The sequence below is a fragment of the Panthera onca genome, chromosome A1, assembly GCF_046562875.1.
Source record: "Panthera onca isolate mPanOnc1 chromosome A1, mPanOnc1 haplotype 2, whole genome shotgun sequence".
Lineage (NCBI taxonomy): Eukaryota > Metazoa > Chordata > Mammalia > Carnivora > Felidae > Panthera > Panthera onca.
In genome coordinates this window covers 48,376,829-48,398,880 of record NC_138339.1, presented here as the reverse complement: position 1 = coordinate 48,398,880, position 22,052 = coordinate 48,376,829, and the positions used below count along the sequence as shown (strand labels likewise).

Genomic DNA, 22,052 nt, shown 5'->3' with positions numbered 1-22,052 from the left:
TTCTTGCCCAGCGTCCATTCTCTCTTCTGGACACAACACCCCAGTTTCCCTTTGGACAACTGTCCCCTGTAGCTCATTCTTGGTCATTTCCAACCTCAGCGGTGGCAGTGGAGATATGAATCACGCCTTGCTCACCAGCAAATTCCATCACTGAGGTCATAATGACTAGTTGGGGATGGGCATATGGCCCACACCAATCTAGTTAGAGGAAAAACTTAGGCCTTTGTTGGATTTATATTCGGAAGGTAAGCACTATTTCTGCTTTTGAAGACAAAAGCCATGATTCTGTAACAGAGCTGAGAAGTGTTAAGAGAAAGAGAGTGACTGAATTTCACTTACATTATTTGAGCTACTGAATCTAGCCTCAAGCCAACTACCAATGGACTTTTCCATCACAAGGCAATCAATCTCCCCACCTCACGACCAAGTGAATCCTTATTGAAAAACACATGCTGTTCCATTCACCAAGCAAGCTCTCCCCGTCTATGTTTTGATTTGCCAACATGTACTCAAGACCTAGTTCAAATGCTTCCCCATTTATGAAGCTTTCTAAACTCTCTCTAGCACACCACCCCACTGCACTCTAGCTGGATTCTGGAATTCTAGTCACTCTGTTTCTATCCTTCTAAGCAGCTTGTTTTTGGGATGTGTGTCTCATCTTCCTGAAGAGACAGAGCTCCCTGAGAGAGCAGGGACAGGGACAGGTACACACATCTCTGTATCTCCATGAAGCCAGAAGTCACAATTTAGAGCTTTAGGTATAGAAGTGGATATATGATATACACACACACACACACATCTATTTCATGAAAGACTACCACTAAGAATACTGCACTCCTTTCATCATAATTATCCATCGCCAGGATGCAGTAGAAAGTTTCATCAAAAACTAATTCAAAAGGCTAAATGTATCATCTGATGTCTTCCTAAGGAAAAAAAAATAGCATCAGACCACATTTAAATTTCTATAAATCTTCTGCTAATTTAAATGGATTTAGAATTAATTAAAAATGTTTTTCAATTGATAATAATGTAACTCAGATAATTAGCATCAAGTAGCATCTAGAGGACATATTTAAAAAAACTAATCTAGAGTACAGACCTAATTAACAATTAGAATAACACTTTATAATTATGCTTTGTTTATAAATGCTAGAATGTCCGATTCATTGTTCAATGAAATTGGTCATTAATGAAAATCAAAATTATTTTTCCCTGGTGTCTCCATGAAGATGCCTCTTAGATGCACTGGCTTTTATGCTGCCTATTTTATTGGTGTTTTTTAAAGGCCATTCCTGTCCAATATTTAATAACTTTATTCTTTAATTAAAGCTGAACAATACCATGCCTTATTGTGCACACTAACTTACACCTTTTTGGTAATTAAGCAGATGCATTTGACTACAAACCTGAATTCTCTCACGTCAAGCCTAAAGAGATAACTCTGCAGTATGGAAAACCCAAGGGTGACAAAGATACCAAGACCATATGAAGAGACACAGGGCCGACACCTTCATGAAAGCAAAGAGACTAGAAGACCAGGGAACTAGGAGACTCCTAGCCTAGGAGAACGACAGCCCCATCAGTGGAATTAGGGAAGTGGGTTCTGGAGAGCCAGGGAGGTTGCTGGAAGACACCTAAGTTCAGCTACAGAAGTGAAACTTCTAGAAAGACCTCTATGCAGAAAAATGCAGGCTAACTGCTGAGAACTTGGATTTAGAATTGAAAAGGCAGTTCAAAGTGAATACTGATTGAGAAGGTCATCTGAAAAGAAGCAAGTGTTGAAGCCATATAGAAGTGTGGGATTTCACACAGAAATGCAAAAAAGAGGAAAACAAGGACTGGACCTGGAGAGAGTCTACACCCGATGCCAAGTGTGAGTCCAGGCTACTTATACAAGATGAAAGAAGGGTTAGTGAGGGAAGCAGAGAAAAAGTCAGAGAAAAGTCAGAGACCTGGGGACAACGGTGGGAACAGCAGAGTATCCAGAATCCAAAACGGGAGGAATTGTTGAAAAAGAGTTGCCTAGTTTTCTTTTCCTCTCCTTGTGGTACTAGTATGCTATGGAGCTCAGGGAAGGTACAGACTATTGTGATAGAAGTCACATGTATAGTGGGAAGACTGCCTGGATTCAGATCCTGACTCCCTCAGTTTCTCTCTGTGGAAATTTGGGCAAGTTTTACATTACTCTGTGCCTCAGTTTGCTCTTCTGTACATCAAGGTGATAAGCCAGTGCCCTTCTTGACTCTTTGAAGGTTGTTGTGAGAAGCAAATGTGTTCATTCACGGTGATTTGTTTGGTATTTTGCACAGAGTAAACCCTTAACATGTGTTAGCTATATCCAAACTGTGACTTTTCTGGAGCAAAGTGATAAAAGCTGAGCCTACACTCAACTGAAAGTTACCAGCAAAGTTGTGGCGAAGTTGAGTGTCTTAGGTCATGGTTCTCAAACTTTGGCATGCATTAGAGCCACCTGGAAGCTTTGCTGGCCCCCAATCCTGAGTTTCTGGTTCAGTAGGTCTGGGTGGGGCTTGAGAATTTGCAAGCCTAACAAGTACACTATAGCTGATGCTCTCCATTCAGGGACCCACACTTTCAGAACAACTGTCTTCATGAGTACAGGAAAAGACTCTACAAATCTGGGAATCCAGTCCAGGCCTTCAACCTCTTTTAAGTTCAACTTGAGAACACACATGCTAGCAATATTAGTTTCATGTGCACGTGGGTGAAGTGGGCAGTGGAGTACTTCTTAGCTCTTAAAGGCTCTTTCTATTCTGGCCCTTCCTATGTCCAGGAAATCTGCTAGTCCAAACTTAACTGATATATGGATACTTCTGCAAGTTCTCTGCCAATTTCTCTGAGTACTTTCTTTCATGGACAGAGAGGGCTGTGTAAAATTTCAGAATGTGATGGGTCCCCTGAAATCCAAGTGGACCAACTGAAACCATCACCAACATGATGGTTAGCATATATGGATGGCTTACCATGTGCCACCACTGTGCTATTCACTCTACATACACTTTACCATCCAGTTCTCCCAACTACTGTGACAGTCAAGCATTATCATGCAATGGCACAGAGTAGAAGGATGCCTAGAAAGGTGAAGTGACATCATAAGGACTTGGCTGATGAATGACAGAAACCAGGATTATTGGCCAGTGTCAACTACAAAACCTATGCTCTCAGCCACTCATCTAAGTGGTTCTTGCCTTCTCTCTTTTCCTCAGGAAAGATGTGCATCAGCAATTACAATCTGTCTACAATGATACCCTTCTCCCTGCCCCCGTATCTCTTCCTGGATAATTATTCTGTATGAGGCATGGCTTCTAATCCCTTTGTCAAACTATTCAGGGTCCTTTGAGTGTGCTTGAGGAAGTCATTGTCCTAAAAACTGAATAGGTGGGTGTGATTATCCAGAGAAGAATTTAAACAACAAAGTTTCTATATTTAGGAGGCATGATCTTCTTAGGCTTATTCCTTATTATTTTCTACTGCTATTCCTATTCAACTATCAGTAGAAATAACTGATTTATTTATGTATGTTTCTTATTATATTCATTTATCCTTCCATTCTTTATTTTGTTCCACCCTGTTTTAAATTTATTTTTAAGTGTTTGTTTATTTTTTAGAGAGAAAGAGGCAGAGTATGAGCTGGGGAGGGGCAGAAAAAGACAGAGACAGAATCTGAAGCAGGCTCCAGGCTCTGAGCTGTCAGCACAGAGCCTGCCGTGGGGCTTGAAATCAGGAAGTGTGAGATCATGACCTGAGCCAAAGTCGGACGCTTAACAAGCGGAACCACTCCACCCTCTTTGTTTTGTATATGTGGAAACTAAATGTTAGAGAGAAAAACAGATTTGGGTAGGGTCACTCTAATCCTAAATGTCTGAGCAAGAATTCAAATCCAGCTACGTTAGACTCCATCATGAAATATGCATCCAGATTCAAAGCTCCTGAGAACTTGCTCAGTCTGATGACTCAAAAAGACAAACTTCTCATTAAGCAGAAAATGAAATTGCCTAAACTTCTCGTTCCACACCATATGGCTGAATCCCAGCTGACAGGAAGCTCATTTCTGCAACACACTAAGCTCATTTCACTGAGTAGGTTGATGCGAGATTTGTAGGGTGGTCATTTCCTAATCTTTTTAGCATTGATAGCAACAGTGGTATTTATCATGATGCTTCCTTTCTACATTTTAACATGAAAAAGCAAATGTTCCTGATGATGGAGAGAGATAGATCTTGTCCTAAATTGTTCTCTAAGTAAAATATCAAAAGCATAAGCAATGACAGCAGCAACAACAACAACAAAATATCCACCTGCTTTCAGATGACCAAAAATTACAATAATCTTCTAGTCCTACTTAACTGTAGGGTGGGGAAGAGGAAAGTTCTTAAATGATACCATCACAGAGTTTTGCACAGGAAGGTAAAGCCAAAGTATTTGGACATCTAAAATTATTCTGAATCTTTGAAGATTCAGATTTTAAAGAAGTGAGGTGACTCACAAAGTGCCGAAGAACTAACGGGAGGTACCAAACTCCATTTGTACACAATTATCTTAGCAGGAGGACCATCACTTTTCCCCTGGGCAATTATTTTATAGCTCATATAGCTAAGTATTCTTTAACAAAAGGAGAGCCAGAAATTTTTGTGTTTGTTTCCTCCACCACCCCCCAAAACGTAGAACTCATGTGGGAAGTGCTATTTCTACAAGTAACAGAGAAAAACATTAATACTAAGGGTTGGCCAAGGTCTTAGAACATATTTATAGGCATTTAGGTATGCTGAGTCTGGAGTCCTTGGGCAAGGATTTCAACTGGTAGCTTGATCTTAGACCATTTTCTTTACTGTTGGTAAGCATTTGTGTACTTATCTGAAATTGGGACAAATTTGAGGAGGTAGCAAGGTATAGTGCTTTAAAGTCAAGCATGCTGAATTCAAAATACCTGATTGATAAAACATGAAGTCATTTAATCCTAGGGACAACTTGAGATGGTAGGTGTTCATAGCCCCACTGAGCAGGACAGAAAACTGGCTCAGTGAGGTCAATACCTTGCCCAAAGTCACACAGCTAATTGGTGACAGAGCAGGGACACAAGACAGATCAGCTCCAGCACCAGGACTCTGAAACCACCATATTAGACCATTTCGCTGTAACTACAGAAGACTAATTTGTTGTGTGTCCCAATCCAGTGATTCCAACAGTGGCACCATAGATATTCCTGCAAATGTTTTCACCAATTAATTCTTGGGTCTTTCCACCAGAACTTCTAATTCAGCATGTCACAGTTGGATCCATGTGACTTTTCAGAAGTTCCCTAGGCAATTCTTAACTTATAACCCAGTTTAGGAATCTCCGTATCATGTATGTAGATCTTGACTGCTTCTACCAAAACTGCCTGCGAGGACAGTATGTGTTCATGCGTATTTGTTGGCATGAACATGCTTCCCCAAATGAAGCTCCGTGTTGGTAGTCATGCCACAAAACCTCCTGACTTGAGAACTTTTCACTGGGGTACCAAATTCTGAGTTTAGGGGGTGGGGGAGTTCATCTACCTTACTTTAAGAGAATCCAGGTAATTGGCCTAAATCTCTCTTCAAGGCAACATTTCCCTTTTCCTCTAAAATGTATACATTGGTATCATATCAATTATATGATCAAAGTTTCCTTACCTAAAACTCTTAATCTCTCAGCTCCTACTACCACTTCATCGTTATCTGCAGAAAAGAGCAATTTTCCAGAAACTGTCTTTACTTCAAACTTTTTGCCATAAGCTTCTACGGCTTTTGGACCTAGAATGGGGGGGGGGGAGAGATAGAGGGAGAGGGAGAGGGAGAGAAAGAGAGAGAGACATTAGTCTCATTGCATTCAATTACAAAGTGTTTTTCACAGGACACATGCATCTGATGAGGTTATGTGGGACTTTAATATAAGTGGATTGTTTTTCAGGAGCCAATCATGAAAATTAGTCTTGTGACTCTGGCCATGTCTTGTCAATTACTTTTAATCATGTGCTCTCAGGCTGATTTTAAAGACCATCGTGTCCCTTCTTCAAACTAATGCTTGAATGAGGTTTCCCTTAGCTAACTACCAAATTACTATCAAATACTTGTAGATTTTGGCTTGAAAGTATCAAGGCATAGAAAGTTCACCACCTCTTGAAGTAATCGGAATATCTATGGCCAGCTCTAACTCTTGGAAAGGGTGGCTTTAAATTCAATTGATGTCTGTCTCAGACGGTACCCTTAAACCATTGGCTGTATTTGATACCAGACAAGTCTATTTCCTCAGTATATATAGATAATTTCCTGGCAGAAAAGGCCAGAAAATATATTGCAATTAATTACCAGAAAGTTATTGAATCTTTTATGCTAGAATTTCACTCAATAAAAAATAAATTTTAGAGGATTTATCATATGGCAACAAATGCTATCCTTGAAGGGAAGCTATTGTAGTGGCATCTTCTGATGTACCCAAATAGAAGTTTAGACATTTATTAGTAAATCAGAAAACTGCAGAGTTTTGGGTACCATGGAAAAAATAAGACAAACTAATGTGTTAGAATTCCTTAAACAAACAAAAAAACAAACAGAAGGTATTGTAGTTTATCTGAACTAGAACTAACTGAATATCTCAAGTTCAGGTGGCTCTCAAAAGCTGGTCTGCAGAAATTAATCAGAATAACCTAGGAGGTATAATCATCTTCACAGAACCTCACTCAGATCAAAAAGAATTTATCTTTTGGTCCAGAAATTCATAAAGAAAAAAAATGGAGGAAAGAGTCTAAAAATTTTATATTTTCCCAAAGCTGATCAGGAGATTCTGATAGAGCATTTCTGTTTCAAGTTATTTTCAAGACAGTGTCATTTAATTATAAAAAGCAGTAATGAAAGGGCCCTCAATGCCTTCCAGGTGTAGACCAAACAGAACAAACATGTAGGTGAACAAGTTGAGTTTATTATTCATTGTTGTGATAGAGAACACACACCAGGGGCAACCACTCAGGGCATCTCAGTAAGAAAGACCTTACTATAGTATTTGGTTTTATGTTAAGTTATTTTGGGGCTGAATTTAAGGAAGCAAGGCTTTGCTTTGGATAAGGTGCTGACAGGAAGTGGGTGTAATTTTACAATTGGCATGTTAATAAATCTTATCTAGAGGTGGGCAAGATCAGAGCAATGCTAAACCTGGAATGGATAAAAAACAGAAGTCACTGATATTAACCAGGATTGAAGAAGTTCAGTCATTTTGCTGGTTTGGATAGGTGTTTCCATTTTTATCTGTTTTCAGAAATGATTAGAGTTGTCTTTGTTTTCTGTTTTGTCTTGATCCTTCATGACCGCCACGTTGCCTTGTCTGGTGCTGATGTTCTGCGAAATGGATTATGTTCAAACAGGAGAACACAGAAGCCTGGCTTATATTGCCAGGACTACTCCTGGACATCTAGGGGTGTTTTCCTCAACGACAAGACTATCAGACTAAGAATCAGAAGACAAGAATTATGTTCCAACTCTCTCATTTTCTGGTTATGTGACTTGGGGAAAATCCTCTGATCTTTCTGAACCTCATTTTTCTGCATCTGTAGAACTGTACTATCACCATCTCTTCTATTACCTTATAGAAAGATTAAAAGGATCAAATTATACTATATTTATAAAAAGCACTCTGTAGGTGGGAAAGTGCTGCGAAATCATGACTATCGTCATTGTGATCATGACCTGTCACCAAGTTTCTAATACAGTGGTCCCAACACATTGAAAATAATTAATGACAATCACCTCTTAGTGCAATTGCCTCATTCACATAATCCTGCCAATTTGGAAGTGTGATCTCCCACTAGTACATCCACACCAGCCCTCTGACAAAAAGAAGGGCATTGGAAAGGCTCCTGAATGAATAGGAAATGGAAACAGCAGACACAGCAGAGACTTTCTGAATGGCATGGGACCGAGGCATTATCTTCTCCAATGGCCTTCATGCGTAGGTGAAAACAAGTGGCAGCAGAGCTAAGGGCTCTCTCAAGGTCATGAGGTCAGCTAATGGAAGATCTGGGTCTGGAATTGAGCTCTCAGAATTGTTCCATAGAAGAAAAGTGATGTGTGATTGTCTAGAAAGGAGAAGACAGCTGGAGTCAACACAGGAGGAGCAGTGAGGAGGGGACCTTTTGGAGGATAGGGAGAGGGGGCGTCGAAAGATACAGACAAGGACCAGAAAACAATCCTGAAAGAACAGGGATGGACAGTGAGGCTTTTGATTAGGTGATTCTTGGAGGGAGAAGATGCAGGTATCTACTTGGTCATACTGAAGACTCTCTGGTCATACCAGAGTGGGGAGACTGGGTACCAGGAGGTGAAGAAGTGTTAATGAATGAATGAATGACCTTGGGATAGGCATGGGGTGAGCACAGTTTGACACTCTGGATCTAGTCAATGGCAAAATGGGGGTATGACTGGGAGACAAAACTGCTTGGCCTTTGCCTCCATGAATCTAGGCAGTTTCATGAGATATGGCCCTGGAGATATGGTTGAGAACACCTGCCTGTTTAAAGCAAGTTTGCTCTGAACTTATGACTGGTTCCTAAAACGTACAAGAGAATGTCCTAAAAACACCGAAACAATCAGATAACTCAAAACACAATTAAGTTATCTTGTTTTTCAGAGCTTCTCAGAACACAAAGGAATTTATCAAGGGCCAGAACCATTTGCACATATAAAGCTCTGTAGTTGGAAGTTCTAGCCAAAACCCCACAGAGCAACTGCTGGCTCAATGGTGCAGATGGCTTGTTCTTTTGTTGATTTTACCTGGGGCTGCCAAATGTCCTGGATGTGGCTAAAATCTTTAAAAACAAAACAAAACAAAACAAAACCCCTGCCAAAAAAACAAGGGTCCTGGAGGAAATGAAAATGGGAAATAGGTCTGGAGACTGCTCAGGAGGTCCGTCAGGGAACCCACTCTTCCTCTCTAGGATGGAAAAAAATCATTATTTGAAGCCCACAACTACTCCAATTAATCTCCCTCGGTGCTGGGTAGTATGTGTCAACTACTTCCTTAATGAATCTCCTACACGGGAAGAACTGGAAACCATCGGGACATACCAGCAGTTTCCCAGTCATGCCAATGCTACGGATCTGGGAGCTGGAAAGGGGCCATCTCGCCTAATCTCCTTTCTCAGCTCCCTTGAAGCTGAGACTGTTGCCCACTCTGCGGAAGACTTGCCTACAGCTTTCCTCCTTGCAGGCCAGAGGGCTTTCTGTTCAGGCCACTACTGAGAGGACACTAAATCGGCAGCAGCGTTGGCCAGATGTGCTTTTACGGCCTTGCCTGAGAACTTAACTATCACTTAAAGCACTCTATCATGTGAAAAATTTACCTGAATTTCTAACATTGGAATTTCTTCTGGGCTTTTGAGACCTTGGTGAGGTAAGCAGGAGAATTCTTGATCCTCAGGATTGTTTTGGTGAACCTGGCTACCGGGATGAGAGCAGTCATTTGCTCTCAGGTAAGTATAACAGCAAGTATAAGAGGTTTTAGAAGATCCTGTCTCCTGGAACTGCTCTGTGCTTTCTACCACATGCTTAAATGTAAAAGGAGAAGCCTGAAGGGAAACTTTAGGGGTGAGTGTGCATATGTATACGTACTCAGAATTATACTTAAATGCATCTATCATCTTCTCTAGAGATCATCTTGGAAGGCTCCTGCCAGCTGGTGTTAGAGTGGCTTTTTGCCCATCTCATTATAACAGGAGCTATGTCATGCCTCACCCTGAGAGCTCTGGGTAGGTATCTCAGCTTCCAGGAGGGTCTAATTTGGGCAGGGGAGATGGGAAGACAGAAGACAAGGAAGGAGGGAGAGAGGAGCAAACGGAAGAGAAAAAGGAGAGAGAGAATGGAGAGATGGGGGAGGAAGAAGGAGAGGGAAAGACAGAGGCTGAGAGAAATAAGAGAAGAGGGTAGGGGAGGGAAGGGAGAAGGGTGAGGACGATGGAAAGCAAGGGTGCAGGAGAGGAGACAAGGAGGGGGAGGGGATGGGGAGGAAAGTAGAGGAATTAGGGGGAAAGCAGGGAAAGGAGAAGGTTAAGGAGGGAGAGGGAGGGGAAGAGACACTGACTGAAGAATAGTCATTTGGGCACTTCCAGCTTTATCAAAACAAAATCTCTCAAGTAAACCAAATCTCCCATGGCAAATAAATGGCAAATGATCAACAGGCTAAGTAGGTTCCTTTTGAACAGAGGAATCAGGAACGGGGAGTTTGGATTTATTTCCCTCCTGGAGGCAATTTTCACACATGCTGCTTAAATCATTGCTTACTGAAGCTGTTTATTTAATTATTTAGCATTGTGACTACAGGCCAGATGTTATATAAGCAAGGCCGACAATCCAGTCACACACTGGAACAACATGTTTATGGATTATGGGCTTTGCCGTGCGGCAATCCCTTCCAGCCTTGGTAGATGGTCTAATACACCCACTGGCTGTGAATCTCCAGATATCAGATGTGGTGCTCCTGTGGGGAACAGAGACTCTCTCCCCAGCAAGACTCTGGGCACAAAGCACCTGTTTTCTTGTGGCATGTTTATTAGTGGGGCTCCAGATGTTTTAGTCACAGTTTATGTTTCAGGGCATTTGGGCAACTGGCTTCTCAAAATGTCCATCTGTATACTTCTCTCTCAGCCCCGAAGCCAAACAAATGGCATTTTCTCTCTGGAAGTGTAACAGTGCCATTCAGATACATACCCCTTTTTCCCCTCCACTGGCGGGGTGCATAATGGCTCCTGTTTACTGCAGCCCATAATCTACACTGGGGGCGTTGGTCGTGCCATTCAACACATTACCGTGACCATAAGGCTCACGTTTATCATTATAATCATTATAGTGAATAACCAATCCTTGTTTAAATTTTAGGAATATGCAGCTTAAAACCCAGTGGGTGCTTTCCACAACTGTTAGGAGCAGATCTGCTATATTGAAAGGAACCTTGCAACCATAATCAATGGCAGTACATCGGCATTTTGCAGTTGGGTCAGGCTCAAAGTCAGCACCTATCACAAACATGGCATGGATTCAAATTAACTTTAAAAATCCCCTTTATACCTCATAAAGTACGTGCACATGGTTTTTTTTTTTGTATACTGTGCTCTCAATTAATCCAACACAGCCAGCTTTTCCTCCAGCATTGGAGCAGAGAGCTTTTCTGTTGTTGAGCACCAGATGAAGCAGCTGGCTTATGTTTAGGGGCCATGTTACGTGAAAAAATAGTTTATTGCCCCTCTAAACAAGTATTGTTGGATTTGCATAAGTTAAATGTGTGCATATGATGAGACTCTACCCTCCAGTGGAATCATGCAACACATGCTACCTTCTCTTTCTCTACTCTAAAATGTCTTAGCAGACATTTCTTTCTTTAGTTTATGTGATATTTCATTCAATCTTTGGTTCTAATGTTTTCTGAGTGCTTTGCGTGGACCAGGTACTGCTACGTTCTTTATTGTCTTACCTGTTATCAGCTGAGTTAGCACTTTAGTCTGGTCATTGAGAATGTTCACTGTAACATTTCTGGCTGATTTGAAGTACAGGGCATTACCCTGTAATAAGAAAATAAGAGAAACACATGAAAATGGCAGATTTCTAAATGAAAAACTGTAACCACAACTCTCCAAGGACCTGAACTGGCTTTCACTAAGTTCTAACTGATGTGTATTTATTTGAATACTCCAAGTGTTTAATGATCCCCACATACATAATTAATTGGAATTCATCCAAAATGGATTTCTTCCAAAGAGACCCACAGAGACCAACACATACTTAAAATAGATTTCACTAACACACACACACACACTCGACTCAGAGATAACCCGGCGATAAAGAGTCCTTTAGGTCTTACGACAGGTGTTAGTTACCCTTGGTATACAGAATGATCAGGAATGATCAGTAATCTCCTAATTTCACCCTTTCTCAATTATAATTTCTTCAAAAGAACCATGAAAAATACTTCATGGAGTGCAGAAAACTTGTATAAAATACCTGAGGTCAGCCCCTCTGGCACGTCCGCCTGCTGAGAGAAGCCGGGTACAATTCAGACTGAAATAGTCTCTTTGTGGAGATATTTGCCATATATGTATACCAGACCCAGGAGATGTGGCTTCTTCGAGTAGGCCTCTGCCTCCCCTTTCTTGTTCCCAAATTTCTCCTCCTTCAGATATTTTGTGCCTTCATCCAGTTTTCCTTTGTCAAAAAGGGCACCCCAATCCATTTCCACACTGTGGAGGGTATTTCTGAAAATGACTTGAAATAGGGGCTGGCACACTTTTTCTACAAAGGGTCTGATGGTAATATTTTAGGTTTTGTGGGATGTACAGTCTCTGTGGTAACTACTCAACTGGTAACTGCTGTTTTGGTGCAAAACAGCCATAGACAGTACACAGACAAATGGGTATGGCCGTATTCCAGTAACACTTTATTCACGGACAGTGACATTTGAATTCCAAATAATTTTAAATTTAACATGATCTCACTGTGTCATAAAATATTATTTTTCCTTTTTTCCCCTGATCGTTTAAAGATATAAAAACTATTCTTATTTCATTGGCCATAAGTGAACAGGCAGAGGGCCAGATGTGGCCACAGTTTGTCAACCTCTGGCTTAGATGTTCTCTCTTTCCTGGAGTAAACTAAAGCCATAAACTGAAATAAGAATTGCTGCCAGAACATGTCAGTATCCAGATAGTTGTTGTTAGAAAAAGGATGTGTGTAGTCATTCTCATTGTTCCAAACCTTTGTTACCACATGGCACTTATCTGCCTGAAAACTCTATAACACCACTACGCATGGAGTCCCAAACCCAGAAAAACATTGTCTCCAGAGCTGTGCGGAAAGCAAAGATAAGCAAGACTCCTCTTTAAAGCCTTAGATTCTAATGGGAACAATACGATGGGCACACAAATAATACCAGGCAGAGAACAATACAGATAATTAAGGAGCTGCGCACAAAGCCTGTGGGGAACTTTCCTGAATGGTAAGGGTATTCAGAGCTTGAGGCTGTTGAGTGGGAAGCAAAGATGTTTGTTAAAGCTTAAACTGAGCCTTGAAAAGACTATAGATAGGCTTCACCAAGGTGAAATGAAAAAAAACGAGGTCAAGGAGGTAGAAAGGTTGTGGGATGGTTGATGTCTTTTTCCTTCTAAAGCAGGCGGGGAATAGGAGAAGATTCATGAGCCCAGCCTAGCACCTGCATGTGGCAGAGTGGCCGGCCAGTGCTGACAGGCAGCCTCCATGAAGGCATTCTTTCCATAGACTGAAGATCTGAAGTCATGGTCTCCATCACCCAATCCTTTGTGGGAGATTCCAGTGAATCAGTGGTTGCCCTGATGAAGAAGTCATCATCTCTCTCCCCCACACTAGGACAGGAGCTCTTGCCCAAGGTGAACTTCTAAAATGGATAATTAATACCTATATCCCACCCAGGCCCTGAGGAAAGAACGGTTTACCTTATTTTTAAAAAGTTTTTCAATGTTTATTTATTTTTGAGAGAGAGACAGAGAGTGAATGGGGGAGGGGCAGAGAGAGAGGGAGACACAGAATCTGAAGCAGTTTCCAGGCTTCAAGCTGTCAGCACAGAGCCCAATGTGGGGTCAAACTCAAGAACCGTGAGATCATCACCTGAGCCAAAGTCTGACACTTAACTGACTGAGCCACCCAGGGGCCCCAGAATGGTTTACCTTCTGTTTCATCAGGGCAACCACTGATTCACTGGAATCCCCCATAATGACTTAAGATAAAAATTCTGCCTAATGGTAAACTTTTTGCTTTGTTTTGTTTTTTGATTAGGTAAGAGAAGAAGAAATTCAATATTGTCATAGGCTTCCATCTTCTGTCCATTACATAACAAATATTAGCCTCGAAGAGATTCTTTGGCATTGCTTTTGGCAGTACTTAAGAGTTCTACTTAAAACTTAAAATCAACTCAAGTAATGTAAGGATTCAGAACCTGGAACCCAGACAGGAAGTTCTATGTTTCTAGAAGTTAATGTACTAATTTTTATATTCAGCATGCTGGCACCAAAGAGAGGAGCTACCTGGAGTGAGAGAACAGGATAGACTCTGTTGCCATTGACCAGTGTGTGACCTTGAGTGAATCACTTCACTGCTCTGTGGTTCATTCTGTGCATTCCCCACCACCAACATGGGTATGATCAGGAAGTTCATGGCTAACAGACCTGTGTGCTCATGATGTGCTGCACATGCAGAAGCCCTGAAGTCTGCCTGCCTAATTTACTATCCCTGCTCTACCACTAGCTAGTTAGGCTACTTTAGGCAAGTTACTTAATCGTTCTAAGCCTCAGTTTGTTGTTTTTTTTTTTTTTTTTTGATATGTATAATGGTGCAAATATTATTGAAATATTAAAACTCACATATTACTGAAATTATTAAATTCTATATGTAATTATTAAAACACATGCGGTCCAGTGCCAGGCACACAGTAAGACTTGCAAAGTTGTTGCGGTAATTGGGGGAGGGGAGAGGGAGGGAATGAGGCAGGAGCAGTAGGGGAAGAAAGGAAGGAAGGAGAGGGAAGAAAGGAAGGAAGGAGGCGGGGAGGGGGGGCTGGTAAATGGGGAGGGTAAGATGGAGAGAAATGAGGAAGACTTTCCTTTGCATTACCAATCTTCACAATCCATCTGTGCACTGAGTCAGGGGCTTCTTCCATTTCCAGCAACTTCTGTTTCCACATGTCAAAGGATTTCCCTATATGTGGCTGGCTCACTATTATCTTCCAAATCCCAATTTCTCAAATGCTACTTGCTTGCCCTGAATGTTATTCAAACAATTCCACTGCAGAAAAAAAAAAAAATCTCCCAACAGCTCTGCTCAAGGTTTATAACCAGAGACACAAGAGCCACCCATTCCTTTATAACGCCATGTCAAAATATTATCATTTAGCATTAATTGTTCTAATATGCTAAAATCCTGGGAAACACAGTCTTTGGTATGTCATGGTTTAAACAAAAAGCCTCATTCTAGCCTGGGACGTGATGCTATAATCCCCCCTTCCATATACCTGATAACAAAAAGATTACCAAGTAAAATGCACAAACCAGCTAACAAACTCTGAAGCAACTCTTGTGGCAACTGGTCAGTGTGACTTTTATTTGGCTGTCTCTGCTTACTGACACCCAACCAGGAAAATACCAGCCACTGCAAAACACTGGGGTCTCTATAGTATTAGAACAAGTAAAGGAAATGCTCTCCTGTGTCCTTCCCACTCACCACTGCAGCCTCTGGGCCTGGGGAGGTTAATTTCTGCCACAGAGGAATCTGCTCTGGGGACTGGTGACTTTCACTAACTGACCTCAATGCAACCATCTGAGGATAAGGGGCTTGCAGGAAACTGACTGCGGGTCCCTTCTGCCTGGAAGAAAAGAGTGTGACAGATCCATGGCTTCTGATGAAGATAAGAGCTCTGGACCAGGTCAAGTCAGTCTGAGGCCAGTCAGCCCTTCATTCTTCTGGACACGGGATGAGACTGACTGGGAGATGAGGAAGGGAGGTAAACAACCCTTTTTCCCATATAGGGAGAGGAGGACAGTCTACATCAGTACTCTCCCCCAAATAACTATGCGCACAGCATTTTGATGGAGACGGATCACCTCTGTCTCTCTAAAGCAGAACATGCAGAGCAAAATCAAACCTTTTCTTGACCATCCAAGACCACTGAAGCGAACATTATTTGTTCTATGATGTCCTCAGGGGGCTGTAAGACGCACGTTTGAATGCCAAATGGCTCCATTTTTGAATGAGTGTATCTTACTTTTTTAAATGTATTATTTATTCTTTACCAAAACGAATATGAAATGTCAAATATTATAAAGCTTATAATCAGAGAGCAATGGCTCATACCCCCTACCACCCCCAGAGCTTTCAATTTGCCAGAATGCTCCTTCATGTATTTCTCTTCCCATGGCCTGAAATAGGCTTCCACCATATCTCTTGATTTATCAACCTTTAGACATTATCCATTGGACTTCTGCAATCATATGGACTCTTTCATACAACTCTGGTAAAATCAATATTCAGAAGCTACATTATGATTACGTGTGTACTGTCCACAGCTGAGCCAAGTAGTATTCTTTAACTACATGTCCTTTGCTGTCTTGCACATTTTTTTCTTTTCCTGAAGACAATAAATGCATCATTTAAAAAATGCTTCATTTTCTAAGTTTTCTTTTATCCTCCTTCCGTTTAATCCTTTTTCTTTATTTCTTTTTGTGTGTGTGTGTGTGGGGGGGGAAGAATATCCTCAACTTTAAGATCCAATTTTTCTGTTGAGTTTTATTTATTTTATTCATTTATTTCACTTTTTTAATGTTTATTTTTTTGAGAGAGAGACAGAGAGACAGAGACCGAGCAGGGAAGGGGCAGAAAGAGAGGGAGACACAGAATCCAAAGCAGGCTCCAGGCTCCCAGCTGTTAGCACAGAGCTTGACACGAGGCTTGAACACATGAACCGAACTGTGAGATCGTGACCTGAGCTGAAGTTAGATGCTCAACTGACTGACCCAGAGGCATCTCTTCCGTTGATTTTTTTTAAACACTTGTATCATCATACTCATCATTTTCAAGAGCATTTTCTTATTCTTTGACCCTTCCTTTTTATGCCATCCCTTCGTTGTTTGATTGATGCACTATTCTCTCTTACATGAGAATAAAAAAACTGGTTGGAAGCTGTGTGCTTCTAGATGGGTGAACCTTGCCATAGGGTACAGTAGTAGGGGTTTGGCTAATTCAATGGAGAGTTTCCAGATGTCAGTACCAGTGGGCAGTTAGTACCCGTGGCTAATTTCATCAAAGAATAGTTCTCTAACTCCTGCCAGGAAACTGATGGGTATAACTTTTGATACAGGAGTTCTGAATGTCAGAGGGGAAGAGGTCTGGGCATTTTGCTCTTCAGGGACAGACTTTCAGTTAAACCTGATTTCATGCCTTATTCCTGACTTCATATGACCAGAGGTCCTCTGGTCAAACTTTCTAGAAAACAATCTTCCTATCTTCTGTGAGGTTGGGAAGAGGTACTTATTACCTAACTGGGTCAACTGGGAATAGATGGAGAGTCTAAGTGTATGGTCTTTATGCAGATTTTTGACCAGTCCAGGTGCATTTTGACTTCTGTGGGTAAAGACACTGCACTTACAATACCTCATGGATAAGTGGCCCTGTCCCACTCACTTCACAGAGTGACTTTCAATCCTACAGGCATGTTTAGCTCTCATCTACCCTCTTTCCGTCATTCTGTCTCCATGGTTTCCTCTCCCTTTCTCTGTGACGATGTACATTTACCCCTTTTCACTTTTGTTCTCCATTTACTGTATTTTTCAGTGGGGTTTTTGAATGAAACAGAGACCTACCATTTCTCACTGCTGTTGTGTGTCTACCTCTAGAACCACCTTCTTAAGAACCATTAAGTTCTATAAGTACTATTGCCTTATTAAAAGGAAAGCAGGTTAAAATTGTGTATAAATCAAGAACACGTAGTCTCTGTCCAGGACTCAAAAGCTTTCTTAAATTAAACATTTTACATACACTGTGTGAGTGCCTACAACATATACACTGTCCTATGCCCTGGAGAATGAGAAAGATACGGCCTTTATCTTTGAGAAAGCTCCTCACCCAGGAGAAGACTGAACTGATGCAAAATTATCATAACAATGATGTGATATCACTTCAGTGGAGATCTATCCTTTCCTGGTATAAAAGGCAGTGATTTTAATACGTGCCTTTGATGGCAGCTGTATCACCACAATCAGTTCTAAAGTGATATGGCCTCTAGAAGTTACTTCTCTTGATAATCTTACATGGTAGTATATTTTCCTTGCTCCCTGAGGAGCTAACAATCTGATCTGGGAATTTAGATAAACAGAGAAAACCATAATACAGAACATAAGCACCTTCCATGTTCAGGGAAGGCTTTCCACTCAGTGCAAAGTTCAGAGAGGGAAGGGACCAGTGTGGCTAGAGTTCTGAGGAGTCTTCCGAGAGCACAGTTCACTGGCTTCTGTATCTTAAGGGTGGTCTGCAATAGCACAGATTGCATCCAGTGTTAACTTAGCTCACAGGGGAGTCTGGCTCTTGTGGAACGAGGGTTCAGGGTATGAGCTTTGGAGTCAGACAGATTTGGGCTTGAATCACAAGCTCTGCTTTTTTTTGCTAACTGTGGGGCCTTAGGTAAGTCATTACATTCTTTGAGCCCCAGTTTCTATGCTTATGAAATGAAGTTAAAGGCTACATATAATAGTGTTGAAATGAAGATTAAGAAAGACAAAACATATCAAGTGCCTTACATAATGGCTACCAAAATACTTCATTAACTATAACAAAAACTACACAAAACCTACATGAGGAGGGCCCCTTGAAAAATAGCTGATTCTAGGACTGAGGCAAGAAACATACAAGAAGAACCTGGAGCATCCTGTAGTGACAGAAAGAAAGGAAGTGCTGAAAAAAAAACAAATAAAAAACCAAACAGAAAAACACTTCTTAATCATGGAAACATGTCGAAGGGACACAGGAGACAACTGAAAGTGGGTGTAATGGCCAAAGCTGAAAGAATTTCAACAAAATAATAGGATGAAGTATTGAATTATAACCCAAACACACCTTTCTACATAGCCTCTATGGCTAAATATTCACTAAATTTAAGAATAATAGTAGGAAATTCAGAGTGATAAGTGTGTAACATTCATAGTGATAAATGCCTACATCAAGAACTATAAAAGAAATCAAATAAGCAATCTAACTTTGCATCATCCATTAGTCCAGACTGATAAAAATAAGTGACTGAATAGATAAATGTGATAGAATAAATAAGTCTTTCATGTATAAGAATTCCAAACAATTTTCATAGTTAACTATGTTAACTGCCTACTCTTTAAAGGTGACTTTCTTTCAACGAGTACAGGATGGAATGGAGAATGGTAACTTCCCAGTGGAGAAACTTGACAAACACTGCCTCAGCCAGGGGGATCCAGGTCAACATCAGCAGTGATAAGTCACGTTGATAGCTGCACCTCTGATAGAGGTGAAGAAAATGATGCTTTACCTCTGTGGCCTTTCTCTTCAAAACCTGTAACACCCACTAATAATGAGGAAAACACCATATGAATCTCAGTTGAAAGTAATTTTGTAAAGTACTTGACCAGGACTCTTCAAAATTGGTAAGGTCATCAAAACCGAGGAAAGTCCAAGAAACCATCACAGCTAAGAAGAGCCTTTTGAAGAAACAATGAAGACTAAATGTGATATGGTACTTTGGAGAAGACCCTTGGGCATAAAAAGGACAGTAGGTAAAAACCAAGGAAATCGAAATAAAGAATGGACTGTAGTTACTAATAAGGTATCAATACTGGTTCATTAATTTTGATAAATATACCATATTAATTTTGGATGTTAGTAATAGGGATACTGTGAGGTATATAAGAACACTCTGCACTATCTTTGCAACTTTTCTGCATATATACAACTATTTTTTTTAAGTTGCAATTTTTTTATAAGCTATATTAGGCTGCCAAATTCTAAGATTCAGAACTTCAGGAAGAGACCTTGGGAAGCCAGCCAATCTCTGAGGAGGCAGGAAGCTTACTACATTATGGACGTGTGATTTCACTTTGATGTTGATAACATTAATGGGAAAGTCTCCCCTAAGTATATTTCCATGGGATTTTGCCATTAGGAATACTAAAATAGGGGCACCTGGGTGGCTCAGTTGGTTAAGGGTCCAACTCTTGATTTTGGCTCAGGTCACAGTCTTACAGTCCGTGGGATTGAGCCCCACATCAGGCATTGTGCTGGCAGCACAGAGCCTGCTTAGGATTCTCTCTCTCCTGCTCTTTCTGCCCCTCCCTGCTTGCTGTCTCTGCCTCAAAATAAATACAGAACATTAAAAAAAAGGAATACTAAAATAAACAATAGTGTAGAGGTCTCTCACAGATAGTTCTTCACACATGGCTCTCTATCCATTATCATTCCTTCCCTGCTCAGCCTACAGAAAACACTGTAATCACAAGTAACCATTTCTTTGCCATAGGTTTCACAATGTACTGGCTCCAGTGACCAAAGTTCATTAAGTAATACTAGAAAAATTTAAGCTGACACCAACTTAGATTTGTATTAAAATCATTTCCGAAGGATAGTTTGTAAGTTTATCTTTAGTAAGCCTCAAAATCCTCTATTATCTATTATCTATTATTAATGTCAAGAGGATGCTTTAGTTGTCTCTGAATCAACCCTTTGCAAAGCATGAGAAGTATTTTTAAAAAAATAGAGTATGGTTAGTTTTTATTTTACTTTAGAATATCTTTTTATAATGATGCTTGGGTAGATTTCTATTGTCTTGAAAAGTTTTCCAGTCATGAATAATGAAGCTACACTCTGAAGTGCTTACTCAAAATAAGCTGGGAACTGGTCCAGTTTTTCCATTGTAGTGTTCCTGTTCAGCCACTCTCTGCACTGTGCCCCAATTTGGGTGCATTTAGGTCTCTCTCAATATTTAACTAAGTTGAGCTGCTCTGTTCAATGACTCCTTTGAGGTATCATGTTAGCATGTCACCAGTGGAAGGGGACTGCCAGATTTTCTAGTGCCTGGCACATTCCTGGCACCCACTAGATTTTCAATAAATATTTGCTGAATAACTGAATGCCCAGATCAAATTAAGAGTCAACAGAGAGTGAGAGCTGTCAACAAAAGAAGTAATTAAATGGAGGTTGACACCAACTGTCAAAGAGAGTTTTCAAAAGGCAAGTCATTAAGCATGGTTGAAGTGATAGTCCACACACAGAAAACCAAGCACAGTGGGAGGAAGCAGTGTAGATATATAATCAATGAATATCTGTGTACCACCTTATGGAATGCAACGAGCTGCAGGTAATACAAATGAGATTTGAGATGTTGAGTCTCTAGATGACAGAGGGAAGCAGGGGCACAAATAATTACCCCAAATTCTTACTGACATAAAGGTTAAATTATGCTTGAATCTTCCCTGGGCTTGCAGCATCCATCTAACCTGAGCTATGGAATATGTCCTCTTTCAACTGCCCCTAATCAACTCATTCCACTAACATTTTAAAGGTATATGTTCTAGGCATAAAACAGTGTGCCAAGTATGAGCAGGTGGCCTCTGCTCTCCTGGAGTGTACATACCACCTGGAAGGGGACATGGACAGGAAATTAAGAGTCCCATAAATGATTATATCCTTGCCGTTGCAATGAGTGCAGTGAACACAAAGTTGTAGGTGAAATGAGAGCAGTCAGGGAAGGTCTTTCTAAGGGAGAGACATTTTGGCTGAGAACACAGGGTTAAGTAGATGTTAGGTGAATTGAGAAGAGAGAGAAATTTTTAGACAGAGCAATAGACAAGTATACAAGCCCTGAGGCAGAAAGGAGGTTGGTACATAAAAGGGGCAGAGAAGGGGTGCCTGGGTGGCTCAGTTGGTTGAGCGTCCAATTGCAGCTCAGGTCATGATCTCACAGTTCATGGATTCGAGCCCCGCGTCAGGCTCTATGCTGATAGCTCAGAGCCTGGGGCCTGCTTCAAATTCTGTGTCTCCTTCTCTCTCTGTCCCTCCCCTGCTCACGTTTTGTCTCACTCTGTTTCTCAAAAATAAATAAATGTAGAAAAAAATTAAAAAAAATAAATAAAAGGGGCAGAGAGAAAGGCCCATGTGGTTGGAGACTGATGATCAAGGGATGGAGGGAAACCAATCCCCCGGTGTTGCCATCAGCTCTGTTACCTCTGCCCATGCAGTCCTCTGATGAACGGCAATGTTTAGTTTGATGTAAGAAAACTCATTTGTTTCTTCTTAATGATAGTTTCTTGGGGTTTCATAAAGAAACCCTTTCCTGTCCTAGTTCATTCTTTATATTCTCTTCTAAAAAACACTTCAGTTTTATTTCTCATACTAAATCTTCATTGTCCCTGGAATCCCCTTTTGTACATAGTTTAGGTGAGAACCCAAATGAAAGCCATTTTCCTTAATGCTACTTACCAAGAGAATGTTAATTTC

At 40.9% G+C, this 22,052-nt stretch overlaps 1 protein-coding gene across 4 annotated transcripts in view; it reads right to left on the bottom strand.

Moving 5' to 3' along the window:
• The window catches only part of SGCD (sarcoglycan delta), a 943,518-nt gene that overhangs the window by 140,288 nt on the left and 781,178 nt on the right, over positions 1-22,052 (bottom strand). For 3 of the 4 annotated variants that reach the window (XM_078446222.2, XM_078446224.2, XM_078446217.2), the window contains 2 exons: positions 11,497-11,584; positions 5,676-5,795 (listed from right to left, as the gene is read on the bottom strand). In XM_078446222.2, coding sequence (XP_078302348.1) covers positions 5,676-5,795; positions 11,497-11,584 — 208 coding nt within the window. The remainder of the gene's footprint in view (positions 1-5,675; positions 5,796-11,496; positions 11,585-22,052) is intronic. The other variant, XM_060634806.3, reaches the window with a different exon arrangement.